Genomic DNA, 21,625 nt, shown 5'->3' with positions numbered 1-21,625 from the left:
GACGATGCATCTGAGGACCAGCTGAACTTGTGTGCCTCCTCAGTGGTGCATGCCCCACCCAGACAGTGGGAAAACAGACTGAGCTGCTCCTTCTTACTGGGCAATGATCGCCACCAGAAGCCCTCCCCCACAAAGACGTGAGGCCTGGCAGGCAGGGACTGATGCGTGGCTGCATGGCAGCAGGCTGAGAGAAGGAACCAATGCTTTTAGACTCAAAACTTTAATCAGAGAACCAACAAATATGCACACATGGAGGGCGTTTCTACCCTGGCCTGCAGCAACACAGGTGACTGATTTACAGACTGTCCCCCACCCCCAACGGCTGCCAGTTTTCCAGAGTCCCCATTGTGTTCCAGCCCTGCAACACTTTGTACACTCTTTTGGTATACAACATGCCCATCTCCCAGACAAGACAGAGCTCCAGAGGACGGGAACCATGTGCGAGAAGTTAAATGTTGCAGCCATTTGAAAAACAGTATAAGGGCCCGATGGTTAGCCAACAGGTTCCCAGTTTCAACTAAGTTTAACAAACTTAACCAGCTGAAGTCCAGGTGCAAGAGTTGAAAAGCTCAAGGGTGTAGAGCACTCACCCCCTCACCATTTTCAGCACCTAAAATATAAAAGGTATTCAAAGTATGTGTCCAGTGCTTTTCATAAGACTACTGTTTCAGCAAATGTGTGACTGAGCCACTTAGTGGTAGGGCACAAATGCCCAGAGCTGACAAGACACTGTCAGGAGGGAACTGGTTGTGTGGTTCCATCTCACTGGACTCTCCAACAATCCTTGGTGATCCCAGAACTTCCTGTGACATGCGGGAATGTGGCATTTTTAAGATGTCACTTGTCAACTAACAGCAGTCATCTATGAAAATGGATTCATTCATTTCTTTCTGATTCCAGAAGCTTCAGAGCAGTAGTGCATAGTGTATTGATACTACCCACCCCCGAGCCTAGCAAACTGCCTGGTGAGCGGCCATCCTGGATAAATGGTGAATGATGACATCCCAGCGGTCACTTCCACACACCACAGGTTTGACCCCCAAGCATGTCTTCCATATGGGTTGTGCTTCATATGCGGTTAACACCTTGATTAATGCAGCTTTCCTGATGGAATCCAGCTGTGTTTTGGTGTCAACGCCCATGAAAAATTGGGTGTCTTATTGCATAACCAACACTGTTAAATGGAGGAAGGTCATGGGAAGAGGGAGCATGTGTTTGTGGGATATAGGGAGTCCTCTTTGAGTGAGAGGCTTGGGAGGTTAGGAGTGGAAGGTTGTAGCTAGTTGAGGTTAGGAGTTTACATGTTCTTTTTGGCTTTCTGGGGATTAAGAAAAAAACCAGGAAAGAGAGATAAAGGGACAAAAAAGGCCAGGCACTTAAGAAGAGTAAAGTGCTGGAGAAAAACTTTAAAAAAGGAAAACTTAAAAGCGATATATTATAAGAATATTAACTACAGTAAACACAGAGATTACTAATTCCTTTCTTGTAACACAAGTATATTTGTGCTATAGCTGATGTGTATCTGTGGCTTACACTTGGTGAGCCCTCACGTGCTGGCCATCAGTTCTAAGTGCTTCACATTTATTTATTTAATGCTCAGAAAAGCCCTCTGAGGTAGGTGATGGCCATTTTACAGATAAGGACACCGAGGCCCTGAGAGATTTTTCTGACTTTCCCAAGGTCACTTAGGTAGTAAGTAGATGGCAGAGGTGGGATTTAACTCAAGGTAGACCAGCTCCAGAGCCTACCTCTGAATCCTGACGTTGTACAGCGTCTCCATTTTTGTGTTTTCATTGTTATAATGAAAAACATGCGCACAAACTTTCTAATCAATCCTTAGATGTGTTTATTTGGAGAGAAACTTGCAATGGGATCGTTTCCAACTTTCGACATCAGAGTGACGGTCTCATATTCTGGGACTCTGCTGCCACCCAATGGCTACAGGCAGTATTGCTGCTTGTTGTGTACACGCTGATGGCGGGTGAGGCTTGAGTGGCAACGAAAGGCTTTCTGGCAACGTTGACACTGATAAAGTGTCTCCTGGATGTGAACTCTCAGGTGCTGGTTGAGATGGGCACTGAGGCCAAAAGCTTTGCCACATACATTACAGGAGTAAGGCTTCTCCCCCGTGTGAATTATCTGGTGCTGTGTTAGATTTGCTTTCTGGGCAAAGGCTTTCCCACATTCACCACATCTGTAGGGCTTCTCCCCAGTGTGAACTCTCCGGTGAACAGAAAGGCATGAGCTCTGGGTGAAGGCTTTCCCGCATTCCTGACAAACATAAGGCTTTTCTCCAGTGTGAATTCTCTGGTGGCGGACAAGCTCAGCATTCAGGCCGAAGGCCTTCCCGCAGTAGTCACATACATAGGGCTTCTCACCTGAGTGAATTCTCTGATGCTTAGAAAGGCATGAGCTCTGACGGAACGTTTTCCCGCATTCGTTACACACCAACGGCTTCTTTCTGGCATGAGTTCGCTCATGCTGAACAAGGTAGTTTCTCTGGGTGAAGACTCTGTCACACTTACTACATTTAAAGGGATTCTCTCCAGCGTGAATTAACTGATGTTTTGAGAGGTGTGCACTTTGGCTGAAGGTCTTTCCGCATTCGTTACATTTAAAAGGGTGCTCCTTTGTGTGGGAGGACTGAAGTTTGATAAGGGAGGCACTGCTGATGGCTTTCCCTTGCTCACCCCATTTATACAGCCTCACTCTAGAGTGGATTCTTTGATGGTGAATGAGCCGAGTACTTTGGCCAAAGGCTTTCCCACACTGGTCACACTCAAAGGGCTTCACCCCCCTGGTGTGAATCCTCTCGTGCTGAGTTAGGTATTTGCTGCAGCTGAAGGTTTTCTCACATTTGTTACACTTAAAGCACCTCTCTTTCTGTTCTGGGTTCTGATCCAAGATCTTCCCACTCACAACAAATCCTTGTTTTTCTCTGGTGTGAACACTCTGGTGGCACTTCAGGGTTGAGCTGCAAATGAAGCATTCTCCGCACTCCTGACATTCATATGGGGTTTTGACAGTGTGCATTTTCTGGTGTTGCACAAGGTGATTGTTATCGCTGAAAGTCTCCTTGCATTCAGCACAGCTATAGGGCTTTTCTGAGGTGTGACTGGCCTGATGTCGCATCAGATGTGAGGGCCGGCTGAAACTCCTGACGCATTCCTGACATTTGTGGGGTCTGTAGCCTGTATGAATTCGCCGATGTTCATTAAGGTGAGTGTGCCGGCGGAAGGCCTTTCCACACTCACTGCATTTGTAAGGCTTCTCTCCACTGTGAATCCTCTGATGGATCTTTAGGGTAGAGTTATGGCTGAAGGATTTCCCACGTTCGTTACACTTATAAGGCTCCTCTCCAGTATGAAGAGTCTGGTGTTCAATGAGCAGCGAACTCTGCCTAAAAATCTTCCCACACTCCTGACACTCAGAGGTAGTTTTTGCAGTGTGAGTTTTCTGATGTTGGATGAGGTGTTTTCTCAAGTTGAAGATCGCCTGGCACTTGGAACATTCATAGCGTTTCCGAGTGTGGGTCTTCTGGTGCCGAGTAAGGTGGAAGATCTGGGTGAAAGCCTTGCCGCATTCGTTACAGTTGTAGGACTTACGATCTGGGTGAGTTTTCTGATGCTCACCAGGCTGTGTGTCATGACTGGGTGGGTGGTCACTGTCTTGACTCTTACACGGTTTTTCTCCAGTGTGAGTTTTCTGATGCCACAGGTATGTACTCTGACTAAAAGTTGTCCCATATTCATTACACACATAGAATTTGTAGCCCATGTGAGTTTTCGGATACACAGAAAGGGAAGCATTCTGGTCAAGACCTTGCTCACACTCTTGACGGACAGTGGGTTTCTCTCTGGTATGAGTGATCCAGTGCTGGGTAAGATGGTAACTCCCACTGAAGCTTTTCCCACACTCACTACATTGATATGGTTTCTCCCCTTCCTGAACAGAATCCTGCTGGCTGTGGTCCAAGTAGGAGCCAAACTCACCCCTATATTCCTTAGACTCAGCTGGTGTGAGGGTCTGTTCAGAAACACTATGCACCATAGAATCTTCTCCCGTGGAAACGGTGGAAACGGGACTGAGGCCTCTCTTTAATTCATGACTCTTGCATTCCGTGGGACTTTGCCCGTCGGTGGCAACATCAGACCTCAGAAGACTTTCCGGATCGCCTAGCAAACTATCTAACCAGGTGTCCTCTACACAGGCTTCTCCGAAATTGGAGTTCCAGAAGCCATCCTTGGATAACATCTCTATAATCTCCTGGGAGAATCCTTCTTCCAAGAAATTCTCCATCGGAGGAGAGTTCTTGGTCTCAGTCACATCTGAAACAGCAAGTGCAAATGTCTCCTGTTCACTAAGGGTGAGAACACAGACAACGGCAAGTAAGAGTGATAGATCTTGAGTCCAGCCTATCCATCAAGGGACCCAAAGGGGTGACCCATGTGGAACTGGCATCACAGAAAACAGACAGAGCCCATTCCCAGGAGGGTCAAGAAGGGAGTTGGGAAACCATAGGGTTCAATGAGGAGGGAGAGTCTACCATTACCTTCACACCTAAGTGACTGACCAAGTTCCCTAAAAAGTCACCTGGACTCACCTGCTTCTACTCTCCACTCTATCCTGCACTGTCACCACAATCTTCCTCCTCATATCCTACATCCTCTATCCCAGACAACACCCCACTCTCCCCCACTCCACCATCCATCCTGTTCTCCATGCTAGAATCCTAGGAGTCAACCTCCTCCCTACCTCTCCCTCAACTTGGCACTATTTTCATTTGGTCTTTATCGAAATGTCTCAACTCCCTTCCTCTCCTATCACTGACTCGGCATCTGACCCCAGGCTGCTCATTGGTCTCCTGTTTCTGTCTGTCTCTCTCTCTCTCTCTCTAGTCTTCCATACTAGCCCTAAAGGGCTTTGTAATAAATGGATCTGACTATATCACTGTGATTAAACCCTTCCATGGCTTCCTGCCTGGAGAAGAGAAATGAGTGTATTAGCCCAGTGTTCTTTGTGCTGACCTCACAGAACTCTTGCGGTTCCCTAAATCCACCAGACTTTCTCCTGTGCCTTTAATGGTTCCTCATGCTGGATGGCACTTCCTGGACTAACTCCTCTAAGTCTTTTAATACCCAGCTTGAGTATCACCCTCCTCCGAAAGGCTTCCCTGACAACTCCATCCCCATTCTGCTTTAAGTCCCCTGCCCTGTATTCTCTGAAAACCAGCTGAGCACTTACCATCCTCTACCGTAACAGGTTATGAAAGGGTCTGACCCCTGACCCTCACCAGAAGGTAAGCTCTTTAATGGGGACCTTCCACTGCTCATCCATCCACTGCCACAGAGGCGGCCATGGGAAAGATTCACAGGACAGAGTAATTCCCATTCATGGCATGCTTGCTCACAGGCAGGAGTGCCTCAGGCACTCTGTTACACCCGACAACCTCCTGTAAGGTAGGCACGTTTCTGCTTTCTTATAGCTAAGTGAGCAGCAGAGTGAGGATTTGAACCCTCTGACCCCATATATATGTTTTTTTTTTTTTTTTTTTTTTTTGGAGACTGAGTCTTGCCCTGTTGCGCAGGCTGAAGTGCTGCGTGATCTCAGCTCAATGCAACCTCTGCCTCCTGGGTTCAAGTGATTCTCCTGCCTCAGCCTCCTGAGTAGCTGGGACTGCAGGTGCCCTCCACCACGCCCAGCTGATTTTTGTATTTTTAGTAGAGACGGAGTTTCAGCATGTTGGCCAGGCTGGTCTCAAACTCCTGACCTCAAGTGACTGGCCTGCCTCGCCCTCCCAAAGTGCTGGGATTACAGGTATGAGCCACCACGCCTGGCCCCCATATTCTTAACTACCAAGCTGTACTTATGCTCTCTGGGATCCTTCACAAAACATGAATGTCACTGCTCTGCTGTATGCCTCCAGTCTCCCCATCTCTCCTCTCCTCCATCATCATACCTTTTCCAGCCTGTCCCTTCTGCAGTTCTTGGCTCACCATCTGAGTATCTATGAGACTGCTTAAAGTCTCTCTGCCTGGAAGTAAAACTTGCAAATGAAAGCCTTCTGAAACCGCATCTTGTTCTGAATTGTCACCTTTGCCTCTGCTCATCTCTGCCACAGATATCCAGCTCACTCTCCTCACCACACCTGTGCTCATGTTGTTCCCTCTGCCTCAAATGCACCGACAGACATGTAATAAGCACCCCTTATGTGCCAAGCATGATGTCAGGAGCTGGGAATACAGGGTGAATCAGCTAAGCCCTGCTTCCAAGAGAGGCATGCCGTTAAAGGGGAAAGACGCTATGTGGTTAACTATGCAACTCAAGTGTCACTACTAGAGGATATGGAGGTATATTTGTTAGTAAAGGCATGGCTACCTATGCTTGGAAACAGCCAATATGCTGAGGTGACAGAAACAGAAAGCAGAGGTTGTGAGAGCCTGTGCATGAGTTAGTCACCTATGAGGGACACTGATGTGCTGAAGAGGCTGCAGAGGCCTCATGTACAGGAGCCTGAGCATGGTGAGCCAAGAAGGGAGCTGCAGACTGACTGGGTAGGGTACAGCCTGAGACTCCTGTGGTCTCTGGTTCAGGGCCCTGCTTCTCATGCTGGGGACGTCTCTACCATGGGTAATACCCCAGGAATCCTCACCACCTAACCTGATCCACCTGGAGGAACCCCGACTTGGGAGATGGCAGGGCAGATGCTCTTGGCAGCATTCAGGCCTGGGCTTAAGTTACTCCCTGATGTGGCCATCTGCTATGCCCCAGGGATAGGAAGGAAAAATGGGCCTGAAGGAAAGGAGGTAAAAGAAGTAGAATGAGGGTCAACACACTCAGGGAGCACAAGGCAGGAAAGTAGAGAGACCAAATGAGAGAGTGGAGGGCGTACCCTTGTTGAGTCTGGAAGGAAAGAGGAGGAGCTGTGGAGAGGCACCAGGATAACCCTGTGCTGAAGGGCAAGGTAGAGAGACACCAGAGTGAGGGTCTATAAAAATGTCCTGATCCCCCCAGCTCCCAGGACGAGGGGATGGAAGCCAGAGAGAGGCAGAGTGAAGTCCTGAAGCTGAGCATTGTAATGTCTGGGTAGACCTGTGGGAGAGCTGGCTGCAGCCTCAGGATGGAAGTCTGGAAGACAGAAGGTACACAAGGGGCCCCTCTCCATCCACTCACCAGGGCCTGTTGCTTCTGGGCTTCCTCCTGCCAGAGGCTCCAGATCTTCACCGCCATCTGCGTGGGAGGTCAGGTTGGGTCTTGGGGGGTCTGCAGGGAGAGAACAGCATTGTCATCCAACCAGGACATGGAGGACCATCCAGACACTCAGTGAGAACCTCCTGGCTCTCCTGACTTTTCTATGCTTTATCCTGCACACAGCTCCTGTGTGTGGGCCAGGTGCTGCACTGGGCGACTCTGGGGATGCCTGTCCTGTAGGGTTCCCAGTCCAGAAATGGAGAGGGAGCCAAACAATCACAATCCAGGGTGATCAAAGCTGTGACAGCTGGGGCTGAGGACACAAAGGACTTGTGACAGCTCTTTAACGGGCAGGATCTGCCAGGTGGAGAGGCACGTACTTCCTTAGCCATTCATGATTCATTCACTGACCAATGGGCCACACATTGCCTGAGGCCTCCATGGGCCAGGGACAGCAGATGTCAGGGTCCCAGAGCCCAAGCAGCCCTGAACCCTACCCCTCCACAAGCTTCCCCAAGGAAGGGAACAGAGTCATCATCCAGGAGGGATACAGGCCACAGTGGAGAAAACGCCACTGCTGTCTTTGAAGACTGAGAAGCCATGAGTCAAGCAATACAGGTGACCTCCAGAAGCTGGCAACGGGCCAGGAAAGACTATCTGTGTGCTGGAGCCTCCAGAAGGAACATGGTGGCCCTGCCAACACCTTGCCTCCAGCCCAGCCACATACATTTGGAACTCCTGGCCTCCAGGACTGTAACATAATAAAAGTGTGCTGGTGGAAGTCGCTATGTTTGTGGTATGTGTAACAGCAGCAATAGGACACGGATACACTACTCATACATACACACAAATGGGTGAAGGGGCAGTCGAGGTAAACACACTTCTTACTGTGGGCTGTAGTTTAAAAATTCAAAAAGACACTGAGGTAGGACCTCCCATTAGATGCTTCTTAGCACATTGGCCAGTCTGGAGAAAGTCTGCCCCAATGTGATGAGATTCTATCAAATGATAGTTTCCACAGTGTGTTATCTTTTACTTCTTTCATCTTTTGGAGTAAATTATTTTTCTGGTTCTTCAAAAAGAAAGAACTGAGGCAACAGAGAGGGAAAATGAGTTAATCAGGTGACACTGATGGGCAGCTGGGGTGATGTGGCCTTGGAGCTGCACAGACCTTAGCTGGAGTCTGGGCCCTGCTGCTGTCTCACTGTGTGACACTGGTGTGCAGAAGAGGGCGACACAGCAGGCTGGCTACTCTCCTGGGAAAAGCCTGCTGGCAAGGCTGGATTTCAGGGGGGTACCCCGTTGTCTCCAGAACTGAAGAGACACGCTCCCTGGATCGAAACTGTGCAAACACAGTGGCTTACACCTGCTTTCCTTCTGGGGATCTGGAATTTTGGAATGTGCCAGGCAGAGGGGCCCACGTGACCAGCCCCCAGTAAAAACCCTGGCACTGAGTCTCTGATGAGCTTCCCTGGTGGACAGCATTTCACAAGCGATATCACATTCTACAATATTGCTGGGGGAATTAAGCATGTCCCATGTGACTCCCCTGAGAGAGAATTCTGGAAGCTTGTGCCTGGCTTCCTTGGACTTTGCCCCATGTACCTCCTCCCTTTGCTGACTGTGCTCTGAATCTTTTTACTGTAGTAAGTCATAGCCATGAGTCTGACTACAGGATGAGTCCTGGGAATCCTAGTCAATCACTGAATCTGTGGGTGCTCCTGGGGACACTGACACAGCTGGGTAGGTGACTGCCACTCTTTTAACCTCAGTTTCAGACCAATCGGCAAAAGAGGGACAACCCAACTTCCTCATGGGGTGACTGGAGGATTGAAGAAGCAAGTCCTAAGAGCTGCTACTCAATCATTCATCAATTTAGAGCTGTCTGCTGGGCCCTAGAGCAGGTACTGTTTGTTCCAAACACTGGGGACATGCCCTGTCCTCACACAGCTCCCACTCTGGATGATACAATGGTAGTTAGAACATGAAGGAGCGACAGACAAGATAAGTAGGAGAGGAGGTATGGAGTTCTAACAGGGTCCCAGGTTAAACTTTAAAAAGGTAAGCCCTGAGAGCTGCTTAGGCAGAGGGGAGGACAACTGGAAGACCCTGAAGTATCAGCTTGAAGAATGACTGACTACAAGTAGGAAAGTGGTGAAGACGAGGCTGGGGAGGCAGATAGGGGCCAGAGCAGGGCTTCCCAGGCTTAGCACTACTGACACTGGCGTGGGCCAATCCTTGGTTGTGGGGCTGTCCTGTGCACTGTAGGATGTGTGGCGGCCTCCCTTGGTTCTACCAGCTAGATGCTAGCAGCACGCTGCTGGCCCAAGGAGTAACAATCAAAAATGTCTCCACACATTGCTAATGTCTCCTTGGCCAGCTGAGAACTGCTGGGCTAGGTCATGCTGATTCTGAGGAGCCCAGGAGCCAGGATTTCACCCTGTGGGTGGTGGAAAGCATGGGTGATCACCAAGCAGAGCAGTGAGTAGGCCCCTGGGGACAGGCAACACTCACCCAGCAGGAAGAGGTCCTGGCAATTGTCCAACGCTGTGTCCCAGAACATGTCCCCCTGTTCCAGCCCGAGCTGCTCCCAGTCTTCCAAGGGGAAGTCCAAGCCGACATCCCTGAGGGTCACAAATTCCTGAAACACAACACACTATTGGTCACTCAGAGGCTGGGGTCAGGGAGGAGCCCAACAGCTCACTCAGGGCACTCCCAGCCCTCAATCTGCCAGGCCTTGGGCAAAAACCATCCCATCCTCAGCCTCACAAGAATCTTGAGACCCAAGAGATTGGAAACCCCTGTATTTTGTAGGCAAAGAAAAGGACCTTGACCTTGACCAGGGGACAGGAGGTCAACCGAAGTTAACACAGGTGGGACCGAACCCAGGTCTGCCTGATCCTAAAAATCTATTTCACGCTTTTGCTTTTAAGTGTTCATTCAAGACTTATTTTGTAAATTTTCAAACATACATACAAGTAGAGAGATGTATATAATTAACACCCATGAACCCATCACCCAGGGGTCATCTGATTTCACCTGTGAATACTTCAGTATGAACAGTAACTCCTCAATCACTGAACACCTAGACCACATTCAAAATCTGTATACAGATTAGTCTGACTTCTCAGTGGTGTGTCTTTATAGCTAGCTTGTCTCAATCAGAATCCAGGGGGCCCATACCCTGTGTGTAACTGATGTGGCTCTGAGGTTTTTAAATCTACATCTATATTTAAATCTATATCTATACTGGAGTCAGTATAGCTTCTGGGGGAAAGACCCACTCACAGGTGGTACCAGGTCCGCTTTAGGCCCCATGATTACCTAAGGCTCCTATCTGGTTGTCCAACTTTTAGTGATGCCATCTTTCATTTTAAAACTTTCCTAGTTAATAAGTGTTTATTATTATTTATGTGTGTGTATGTATACATGTATATATTATATAAAATTTTATTTTATAATTATGTATATTTATATAATTTATATATGCACCTGTAGTCCCAGCTACTCAGGAGGCTGACGTGAGAGTATCACAGGAGCCCAAGGAGGTGGAGGCTACAGTGAGCTGTGATCGCACCACTGCACTCCAGCCTGGGTAACAGTGAGACCCTGTCTCGAAAAAAAAAAAAAAAAATTTCTACTATTTGGCTAGTCAGCGGTAGAGTTCGTATAGGACAGGTAGGGTAAATGCTTGACTCTCCTTTTATTTGCCAGTTTTCACTATAAGGAATTACTTTCCTTCTGTCGTTTGTAAGTTATGGTAATTTATAAATCTGGTAATTTATAAATTATATATATCACATATATATTATATATATAGAGAGAGAGAGACAGGGAGTGAGTGAGAGAGATAGAGAGGGTCTCACTCTGTTGCCCAGGCTGGAGTGCAGTGCCACGATCATAGCCTCCACCTCCTGGGCTCAAGCAATCCTCCTGCCTCAGCCTCCAAGTAGCTAGGACTACAGGCCTGTGCCACCAGACTCGGCTAATTTTTTTTTTTTTTTGGTAGAGTAGGAGTCTTGCCATGTTGCCCAGGCTGGTCTTGAACTCTTGGCCTCAAGTGATCCTCCCGCCCCTGCCTCCCAAAGTGTTGGGATTACCGGCATGAGCCACTGTACCTGGCCAGTTAATGGATATTTAGGATAAAAATTCAAATACTTGAGAAGTACCAACAATAAAACGTGAAAGCCTGCCCCCACACACCCCATCTCTAGGTGAAACCATGACTGGTATGTCTCTTCCAAATCTCCATCAATGTGGGCACAGGCACACATGTGCATGTGTGCACACAGGCACATTTTAAGAATGAAAACCACCTCTCTTTAGTTTGGGTTTGAGGTATGGCCCTACTACCTTCACTTTATGAGTGACTATTGGCAAGTAAGCTGCTGTCTCTTGTGACCCCACTTCCTGCTCCCCTAGTGAAATGGGACCAACGAGTCCCATCTCATCAGGGCTGCTACAAGAAGCAACTGAAATATTGCTGGGAGGTGACTGCACAGTACTTAGCACACAGGAAGAGCTCGACAAAGGGGCAATTCCACCCTGGCTTACACTGCCCAGCCCAACCCTCCAGGCATCTGACTGCAAAAGCCCTTCTTTGGCAAAGAGCTTTCTGCATGCCGGCAATGGTTTAATGCTTCAGGTGCAGTGAGTCACTGAACTGCCCAACTCCTCTTTGAGGCAGGATTATCCCCAATTTATAGAAAACAAAATCAAGGCCCAAACAGTAACTTTCTCCAAGTTACACAGTATATTAGTCCATCTTCTGTTGCTATAACTGGGTAATTTATAAAGAAAAGAAATTTGTTTCCTATAGTTCTCAAGGCTGGGAAGTCCAAGGCCAACAGACTGCCTCTGGTGAGGGTCCTCTTGCTGGTGGAGACTCTGCAGAGCCCTAAGATGGCACAAGGCATAACATGGTGAGGGAACTGAAGCAATGTCAAGCTGGCTTTTACAACAGACCCACTCTCATGATAACCCATTATTCCATGAATAAATGAATTCATTCACACAGGCAGAGCCTTCATGACCCAATCATCTCTTAAAGTCCCCACCTTGGCCGGGCACGGTGGCTCACACCTGTAATCCCAGCACTTTGGGAGGCCGAGGCAGGCAGATCACGAGGTCAGGAGATCGACACCATCCTGGCTAACACAGTGAAACCCTGCCTCTACTAAAAATCCAAAAAAAAAAAAAAAAAAAAAAATTAGCCAGGTGTGGTGGTGGGCGCCTGTAGTCCCAGCTACTCAGGAGGCTGAGGTAGGAGAATGGCGTGAACCTGGGAAGCGGAGCTTGCAGTGAGCCGAGATCGCGCCACTGCACTTCAGCCTGGGCGACTGAGTGAGACTCCATCTCAAAAAAAAAAAAAAAAAAAAAAAAAGTCCTACCTCTTAATACAGCTACATATTAGGGATTAAATTTCAAGGAGTTTCGATTGGTGGGGCATGGTGGCTCACGCCTGTAATTCCAGCACTTTGGGAGGCTGAGGCAGGCAGATTGCTTGAGCTCAGGAGTTCGAGATGAGCCTGGGCAACGTGGTAAAACCCCCATCTCTACCAAAAACACACAAAAATTAGCTGGGCGTGGTAGCGCACGCCTGTAGTCCCAGCTACTCGGGAGGCTGAAGTAAGAGGATCACTTGAGCCCAGGAGATGCAGGTTCCATGAGCCAAGATCACACCACTGCACTCCAGCCTGGACAACAGAGTCTCCCTCTCAAAAAAAAAAAAAAGAGTTTCAAAGGGGACAAACATTCCAACCACAGCACACAGTGAGTAGGTGGTGGGGTGGCACGAGCTCTAATCTGCTATGCAATCCCCAGGAGGCTGACCTGTTAGAGGCTCAGCTTTAGAGTCAGACAGGTCCCAGTTCAAATTCTAGTTCTACTATCTATTAACTGTGGGACCTTGTTAGTCCACCTCTCTAATGCTCACACTGCCTCTTCTCTAAAATAAGGCTGCTATAGGATGAAGTGAGCTGATGCCTACACAGGGCTCAGCAGAGACCCAACTCACTAAGAAGCTGCTGAATAAGTGGTGCTTGTTGTCTACTTATCTGTCCAATGATGACTAAGCACCTCCTATGAGCCAGCCCCTGTGCTAGGTACAGGAAAAAAGGGGGCAGCCAGTTCCTGTACAAAAGAACTGGTCACCTTTGAAGGATGACATGACAGAAGGAAACCAATTCCTTATAGTGAAAACTAGCAAATAAAAGAAGAGTCAAGCATTTACCCTACCTGTCCTATATGAACTCTACCGTCGACTAGACAAATAGTAGATAATGTTTTTTTTTTTTGAGACAGGGTCTCATGTCACCCAGGCTGGAGTGCAGTGGTACTATCACAGCTCACTGTAGCCTCAACCTTCTTGGGCTCCTGTGATACTCTCACTTCAGCCTCCTGAGTAGCTGGGACTACAGGTGCACACCACCACACCTGGCTAATTTTTTTTTTTTTTTTTTTTTTGAGACGGAGTCTTGCTCTGTCGCCCAGGCTGGAGTGCAGTGGCGCAATCTCGGCTCACTGCAAGCTCCTCCTCCCGGGTTCACGCCATTCTCCCACCTCAGCCTCCGAGTAGCTGGGACTACAGGCGCCCGCCACCACGCCCAGCTAATTTTTTGTATTTTTAGTAGAGACGGGGTTTCACCGTGGTCTCGATCTCCTGACCTCGTGATCCGCCTGCCTCGGCCTCCCAAAGTGCTGGGATTACAAGCGTGAGCCACCGCGCCCGGCCTGCTAATTTTTAAATTTTTTGTAAAGATGGGGTTTCACCACGTTGCCCAGGCTGATCTTGAACTCCTGAGCTCAAGCAATTTGCCCACCTCAGCCTTCCAAAGTTCTGGGATTACAGGCGTGAGCCACCATGCCCAGCCGAAGGATGTCTTGTAAAGTATTCCAACTAATAAATGAAAAGAAATGACAGCACCATTTTGCAAGCCCTGATGAATCAACAGGTAATAAGGCAGGAAGCATCAATATCTGCCAGGATCACAAACAGGGAGGACAAGAGATTCTTGGTAAAAGGATTAACCATGAGTCTAATCAAGCCTCTGGACCTAGCTGCCAACTGGGAATAAACTGAACTGCACCACAAGGATGGAACCAGAGAAAATAGACTGAGGAATTCTACAGATCGAACCATGCCAGCTCTTCAAAGGACTAACTGTTCTCTAACTAACAGTTGAGAACAGAAAGGGGTGAAGGAGGAATCCAAAGATTAAGAGACACAGGAGACATTAAAAAACAAGAAGGGGCAAGGGATTGTGTATTTGGCTAATAAAGCAAGTGGTAATCATAAAAATCAGGTTACTTATTGGGGATGCGAGAGGGCTATGACAGAGTCCACGAAGGACTTCTGGGGTGGATGGCAAAAAAAATTCTCACTCTTGATCTAGGTGGCGTTCACCTTCATTAAGTCATGCATTTGATGTGTGTGCATTTCTGCACCTGTGATTTTACAATAAAAAATATTTTAAAAATTACACATATACTAAACAGCATCCTCCTCTTGCTGCTTCGTGGGAAAAGACAGAAGGTGGGAAGGGCAGAAGCAGGGAGTCACGGAAAAAGGCCAGTTTGATAATCCAGGTGAGAAATGGTGGCAGAAATGGAGGGGGTGAGAAGTGTTGAGATTCCAGATATTCAGATAACGGTGCTGACAAGATTTCCTGACGAATAACATGGAGGGTGTGAAAGACAGAAGACCCTGGGATGGCTCTACGTTTTTAGCCTGAGCAGCTGGAAGGACAAAGTTGCCACTTACTGAGACGCAGAAGCAGCTTTCAGGGCAGAGTCTGAGTTTGGTTTGTGACATGTAAAGTTTGAGATATCCTGTAGATTGTCATGGCCGAATAATGCCCCTACCCCATACACAAAGATGTCCCTGTCTTAATTCCCAGAACCCATGAATGTTATCTTACATGGCGAAAGGGACTTTGCAGCTGTGATTAAGAATCTGGAAAAGGGGAGATTATCCTAGATTATCTGGGTTGGTCCTAAATGTCATCACAAGGATCTAATAAGAGGGAGACAAGGAATCACAGGAGAAACGAGGTGATGCCATGACAGAAGCAGAGATTAGAGATATTCATCAGCCAGGAGCTGATGAATATAAGCAGCCTCCAGAAACTGGGAGAGGCAAGGACTGAATTCTTCCCTAGGGATTCCAGAAGGAACGCACCCTGCTAACACCTTGGTTTGAGCCCCGTAAGATCATTTTGGGATTCAGATCTGAAGAACTGTAAAAGAATAAATTTGTGTTGTTTTTAAGCCCCCAAGTTTGTATTATTTGTTACAGCAGCAGTAAGACCCTGAAACAGTCGTCCCAATGGTGATGCTAAGCAGGAATTGGGTGGACGAGCCAGGGGGATCCTGTTTCCGCTTACAGCAAATCCTGTCCCTCCTCTGCTCCAAACCCTCCAATGGCCTCTGGATTCACCATATTTAAAGACAGAGACCATACAGTGATCTCCAGGGCCCTAAAGATCTGGCCCCAGCTACCACTCAGGGCTCACCTTCTCCCCCTTTCCTGCTCATCCACTCTGCTCCAGCCACACCGGCTTCCTTGCAGCTCTCTGAATACACCTGCCAGCCCCCATCTTAGAGCCAAGATTGTGTCCCTCAGGTCTCTACTGAAATGCCTCTTCTCCATAAGGCCTTCTCCCACCCCTCTGTATAAAACAGCAAATCTACCCGGGGCCTCCCTACCCCTTTCTTCCATAATCCTTAATACTGCCTGCATTCTATGTGATTTACTTAATGCATTTTACTGTGTGGTATGGGTTGAACTGTAACCCTCCAAAAAGATACAATGAAGTTATAACCACCAGTACCTCAGAATTTGCCCTTATTCGGAAATGGGGTCTTTACAGAGGTGATCAACCTGAGATGAGGTCATCAGGGTGGGTCCTAATCCAACACGACTGAAGTTGTTATAAAAAGGAGAAATGGGGACACAAAGACGAACACAGGCTGAGGGAAGACAATGTGAAGATACGGGGAGAACGTCCTGTGAAGATGAAGGCAGAGATTGAGGTGATGCCTCTCCGGGCCAAGGAACACCAAAGCTGGCCACCATCTGCCAGAAGACAGGGAAGAGGCCTGGCTCACAGCCTCAGAAGGATCCAGCCCTGCCAACACCCTGATCTCAGACTTCTGGCCTCCAAGACTGCGAGACCAACAATTTCTGTTGTTTTCAGCCACCCAGTGTGTGGCACTTTGTTACAGCAGCCCTAGCAAGCTCATACGCTGTCACCCACAATAATGTAAGCTTCATGAGGGCAGGAACCACCTAAACCGTTTCCCTAGTCCAGACTTAGAACAAAGCCCACACATGGCAGGCCCAGAGTAAATACTTGTTGAATGAGGCAAAACAGCACATGGTCCTGATAGCTGTTTTGGGACAAGGGAAGGAGCTCACAAAGGATGGAACCCATACTAAGTGAGGTTCAAGATGGGGACAATAAACTGAGTCCCAATCACACTTGCAGATCATGAAAGCCCTACCTCTGGACTTTTGGTTATATAATTAATAGTCTCCTGACTGCGTAAGTCAATTTCTGATACTTATAACAGAAACTGTTGCTGTCTATATCCTGTCAAGAGTACCAGCCAAGCAGGAGCCAGATCAAACAGGACCTTTGAGGGGCTTCCTTTCCTCACACTCCCAGACTGTGCTGGACAAGGCCCCTAGTCACAGTGATGGAGGAGGTGGGAAGACAGGGGCAGACTTGATCCTTGAGGCACTGGGGAGCCACAGGAAAGTGACAAGGTCAAAGCACATATTTGGCAATCATTTACCCTGTGTGCTAGACCACATTGTGGGCACTGGGGACATGGACGTGTGTCAGACCTGTTTCCTGGCCTCATGGAGCTCATGGTCTGATGGAGAGACATGAGGGAGGTAGGACTGTGGCACAGGGAGGTATCGGGGGCTGTGTGGGCCAGGGGAGAGAGGGAGGCCATTGCCTTGAGGTCAGGGAAAGCTTCCTGGAGGGGAGGTCATTCAAGCTGGATCACTAAGGATGAACAGATGTTTACCAGATAGAGAGATGGTTTCATGCATCATTCATTGATTCATTCATTCATTCAACTAACACCTCATGAGGCTTCCTGTGTGCCTGGCCTGTGCTGGGCCCTGGGGACCCAGAGATGACTCCTCATCAGTTCCTGTCCCCAAGGAGCATCTCGTCTGGTGGGGCTGAAAGATACGGGCAGGAACATCCATATCTAGGAGGATCTGTGCTACAGCGGAGGCAGCAGGGGGTGCTATGGAAGGCTAGAGCGGGAAAGTGCTGACTGCCTAGGGAAGGGTGGAGGAACTAAGCCGGGTCTTAAAAGCTGTGTGAGACATTACCAGATGGAAAAGGGGCAGGGAATTCCAGTAGAGGGCCCAACCTGAGCAAAGGCAGGGAAGCTGCTGGAAAGTACAGAATCAACTTTTACTACTAGGCCAAAGGGAGTATTGGTTATCTAGAGAAATGACAGAAGATGGTGCAAAGAGGGTAGAACCCAGAACACACAGGAAGGCTGAAAAACCTGGAATTTATCCTATAAGCAATAGGCGTTCCCAGAAGAGTACAAGCAGAAAAGAACAGCATGCGAGCTTTCCTTTAACAAAGATCGCCTGGGAGCCACCATGGGACAGGGAGGCCAAAACAAAGGAAGGTCAGCTTTCCTGCCATGGGGGTGACCAATCAACACAGAGCGACCTTCGACTCACCTCGGCCACAAAGGAAGGCCAACTTTTCTGCCTTTGGGTGTGACCGATTAAGACAGAGCGACCTTCAACTCACCTCAGCCATGGCCAACTGGGGTTCAGTAGCCTCTTTTAAGCTCCTCCTCCTTCCCCTCCGTGTTCCCGGCTGGCAGGGCTGTGGGAAGCACAAGGGAGCTGTGAGAAAGCCTCCCTTCCGCCCATGGCTGACTCGCTGTCCATGCTGACGAGCCCCCAAAATGTCCAGGAGGAGGAGGACAAGTCCCAATGTGAGTCTCCCTGCAGGGGACAACAACAACTGTATTTACTGAAGCCACCCCAGCCCCACATTTCCGCTGTGCTTCAGAACCTACAGAACAGCTCCGCCACCATTGTCAGCCCCTAACACAGTCAGTCAACACATGTTTCGGAGATTTGGTGATGAAAGTCTACGGCCACAGTGGGAGCTTCTGTGTTGCTCACTGCTGTCTTAGCACCAGCATGGTGCCTAGTACACAGTAGGTGCTTTAACAGTAGGTGTAAAAGCACCTACAGTTGTTGACAGAACGAAGGTGTCTAAAGAACCAATGGAACAATGCTTCTGGGATTTCTGATTATCATCTCTGGAATTTGAGTTCAGGTAAATTGGCCTCCGAAACTCTTACTTTTTTTTTTGAGACAAGGTCTTGCTCTGTTGCCAGGCTGGAGTACTACTGGGCTTAGGCAATCCTCCAACCTCAGCCTCTCAAGTAACTGGGACTACAAGCATATGCCACCACATCCGGCTAATCTTTTTCACTTTTTGTAGGGACAGGATCTCACTTGTTGCCCAGGTTGTTCTCAAACTCCTGACCTCAAGTAAGCCGCCCTCGTGGGCCACCCAAAGTGCTGAGATTACAGTTGTGAGCCACTGCACCTGGCCGCTATCTCTACAACAGAAATATTTCAACTTTTGTTTTAACCATGACCCACAGTAACAACACCAATATGTAGTATAGGCCAGGCACAGTGGCTCACGCCTGTAATCTCAGTACTTTGGGAGGCCGAGGTGGGCAGATTACTTGAGGTCAGGAGTTCAAGCCCAGCCTGGCCAATATGCTGAAACCCCGTCTGTACTAAGAATACAAAAATTAGCTGGGCTTGGTGGCGCGTGCCTGTGATCCCAGCTACTCGAAAGGCTGAGGTAAAGAATCACTTGAACCCAGGAGGCGGAGGCTGCAGTGAACTGAGATGGTGCCACTGCACTCCAGCCTGGGCAACACAGTGGGACTCCATCTCAAAAAAGAAAAAAAGTATCATGACTACTCAAACACACAGTGTAACTAAACAAAAGCTTCACGAAGCAATACTTACCCTGCAATGTAAGATGTACTGGGATGTTTTCTATTCTAGTCTCTTTTATTCTACTTCATTAAAAAAAAAAATCATAGTCACTGCCCACCTAGTTATTTTCATGACCCATAATATGCAAAACTGTACCACAGACATTTTTACCCATTTGTATCCATTGCGTGGACCAAGTAGCACATATCTGCGGAGTGCTGAAAGCATTTCATATCACAAGGCAGCACGGATCACTTAACAATGACACAGGCCCACAAATTCTTCAAACTCCAAGGCCAGATGTGCTTTGAAATTCAACTTTTATTTTAAAAAGGTGATATGGCATATATATGGCATATTTCATTAAAGTCCCAGTGCAGGGCCGGCCGCAGCGGCTCACGCCTGTAATCCCAGCACTTTGGGAGGCCAAGGCAGGCGGATCGCGAGGTCAGGAGATCGAGATCATCCTGGCTAACACAGTGAAACCCCGTCTCTACTAAAAATACAACAACAAAATTAGCCAGGCGTGGTGGTGGGTGCCTGCAGTCCCAGTTACTCGGGAGGCTGAGGTGAGAGAATGGTGTAAACCCGAGAGGTGGAGCTTGCAGTGAGCCGAGATCACGCCACTGCACTCCAGTCTGGGTGACAGAGCGAGACTCCGTCTCAAAAACAAAAACAAAAACAAAACAAAACAAAGTCCCAGCGCAGTGTGGATCAGGTTGCATTTCATAATTGAACACTTTACCATTTCTAGAGAAAGGTATCATCATTCATTCTAGGTAGAATAATTTAAAGTTATATTTAAAAAAATACCCTGTAGTAGTTCAGGTAAGGCACAGACACTAAATTTATGAAAAAAATATTTGTTCTTCTGAGTTTTCCAGATTTTTGAGACTACAAATATGGGAATATAGTAGACCTACAATAAATGCTAATTCTACTGAACAATGAGTTTTTCTACATGTCAGAGGTTAAGCCTCAACCTATGAGTATAACTCGGTTGACAGATATTTGGCCCATAATGTTTGTTGGCAGACAGCATGTTTTGAAAGAAAATTCAAGCATGGCTCACTAGTCTCAAACTTGAAAATTGGGAAATTGCACCTAAAAATTATGTTTCCAACTTCTGAAACATCCTAGGATTTGGCAACATTGGGTCTACATCCCACGAAGTTAGTTCACTGGAGCCCATTTAAAACTCCCCGACCAGTGCTAGGCAAGTGGGGGATGCTTATAATCCCAGCACTTTGGGAGGGTGAAAGGGGTTCCAGACCAGCCTGGGCAACGTAACAAGACCTTGTTTCTAAAAAAAAAAAAAAAAAAAAAAATTAAAAATAAGCAAGTTGTGGCGGCGCGTGCCAGTAGTCCCAACTACTTGGGAGGCTGAGGTAGGAGGATCGTTTGGGAGGCTGAAGTAGGAGGATCGCTTGAGCCCAGGAGTTCAAGGCTGCAGTGAGCTATTATTGTGTCACTGTACTCCAACCTGGACGACAGAGAGGCACGTGCTCCCCAAGGCCCCGCAGCCTCACCTGGAGCAGTTCTCTTCTTTCCTGTATGTTATCTGCCTGGCCCTCACAGACAGCTGAGCTTGAGATCCCTGTCTGCAGTTACCAAATCACATTCTGCCCACATCTCATATACTCTCAGCTCTGGGAGGAAAGAAACGAGGGCCCAGAGGTGGAGCCCAAGGTCATGCAGCCCAGAGTGACTTAAGCCAAACAATTATCGGGCTGAAAGACCTTGAGCGTTTTTCAAAATCGCCCAGACCTTGAGCGGTTTTCATAACAGACTGTGAAAGACGTTTCACACCTTCACCCTGACAACCGCCGCCCAAGGCGACGCACCCTTTGCCGAAGTCGCCCCCACTTGCATTCCGTCACCTCTCAGGAAGGACCGAGCCCGTAAGTCCCTCAGCCCCAGCGTCTCCGTACCTCGGGATTGCAGTCGGCCGGACGCAACCCCAACCTCGAGGGACCGGGAGATTCAACTCCCCGTACACGCGCCTCCTCGCAGCGACTTCCTGTGCGCGAGAAGCTTCTCTGAGCGGCTACACCCAGGATCCTCCGCGCCAGCTCCAGGACTCTATTTCCCAGAGGGCTGTGCGGGCGACTTCGTTCGCCTTCCCATCTCCTCCCGCTTTTTCAGCTTTAGCACTCAGAGTAGAGTAGAAACAGAATCAGGACCAGGCGGCATCAGGGTTTGTAGTCCAGATTTTTACCTTGTTAAAGAATCATCTAATTAGCTTCTTGCCTTTACTAGAAGACTAGGAGTCTTCCCTTTTTCCGAAGATCAAGCGGTAGGTTGCCATGGAAACGCGTTGAGACGGGCTTTCTGAGAAAACGCGCGGAAATAAGGGGCGGAGTTGAGGAGGGAGAAGTGGTAATATGACCTGATTGGTGAAGAGATGCCTCACAGTGC

General features: G+C 48.3%; 1 protein-coding gene across 2 annotated transcripts; it reads right to left on the bottom strand.

Annotated features, from left to right (window-relative positions):
• Positions 1–204: 204 nt before the first annotated feature.
• Positions 205–21,489, bottom strand: ZNF473 (zinc finger protein 473). 2 transcript variants are annotated; one of them, XM_030821116.1, is made up of 5 exons: positions 21,139–21,489; positions 17,985–18,184; positions 9,706–9,832; positions 7,174–7,263; positions 205–4,328 (listed from the first exon to the last, which is right to left on the bottom strand). In XM_030821116.1, the coding sequence occupies exons 2-5, from the start codon at positions 17,991–17,993 to the stop codon at positions 1,939–1,941; spliced, it is 2,616 nt and encodes an 871-aa protein (XP_030676976.1). In that variant the 5' UTR covers positions 17,994–18,184; positions 21,139–21,489; the 3' UTR covers positions 205–1,938. The 2 variants fall into 2 exon arrangements, with proteins under 2 accessions (XP_030676976.1, XP_030676977.1); XM_030821117.1 differs by lacking the exons at positions 9,706–9,832; positions 17,985–18,184; positions 21,139–21,489 and having other exon boundaries at positions 205–4,360; positions 7,174–8,594.
• Positions 21,490–21,625: the final 136 nt, after the last annotated feature.

This window comes from Nomascus leucogenys, chromosome 10, assembly GCF_006542625.1.
Source record: "Nomascus leucogenys isolate Asia chromosome 10, Asia_NLE_v1, whole genome shotgun sequence".
NCBI classification, from domain to species: Eukaryota; Metazoa; Chordata; class Mammalia; order Primates; family Hylobatidae; genus Nomascus; species Nomascus leucogenys.
Note: the sequence above shows the minus strand (reverse complement) of the source record. Positions and strands in the feature narration are given on the sequence as shown.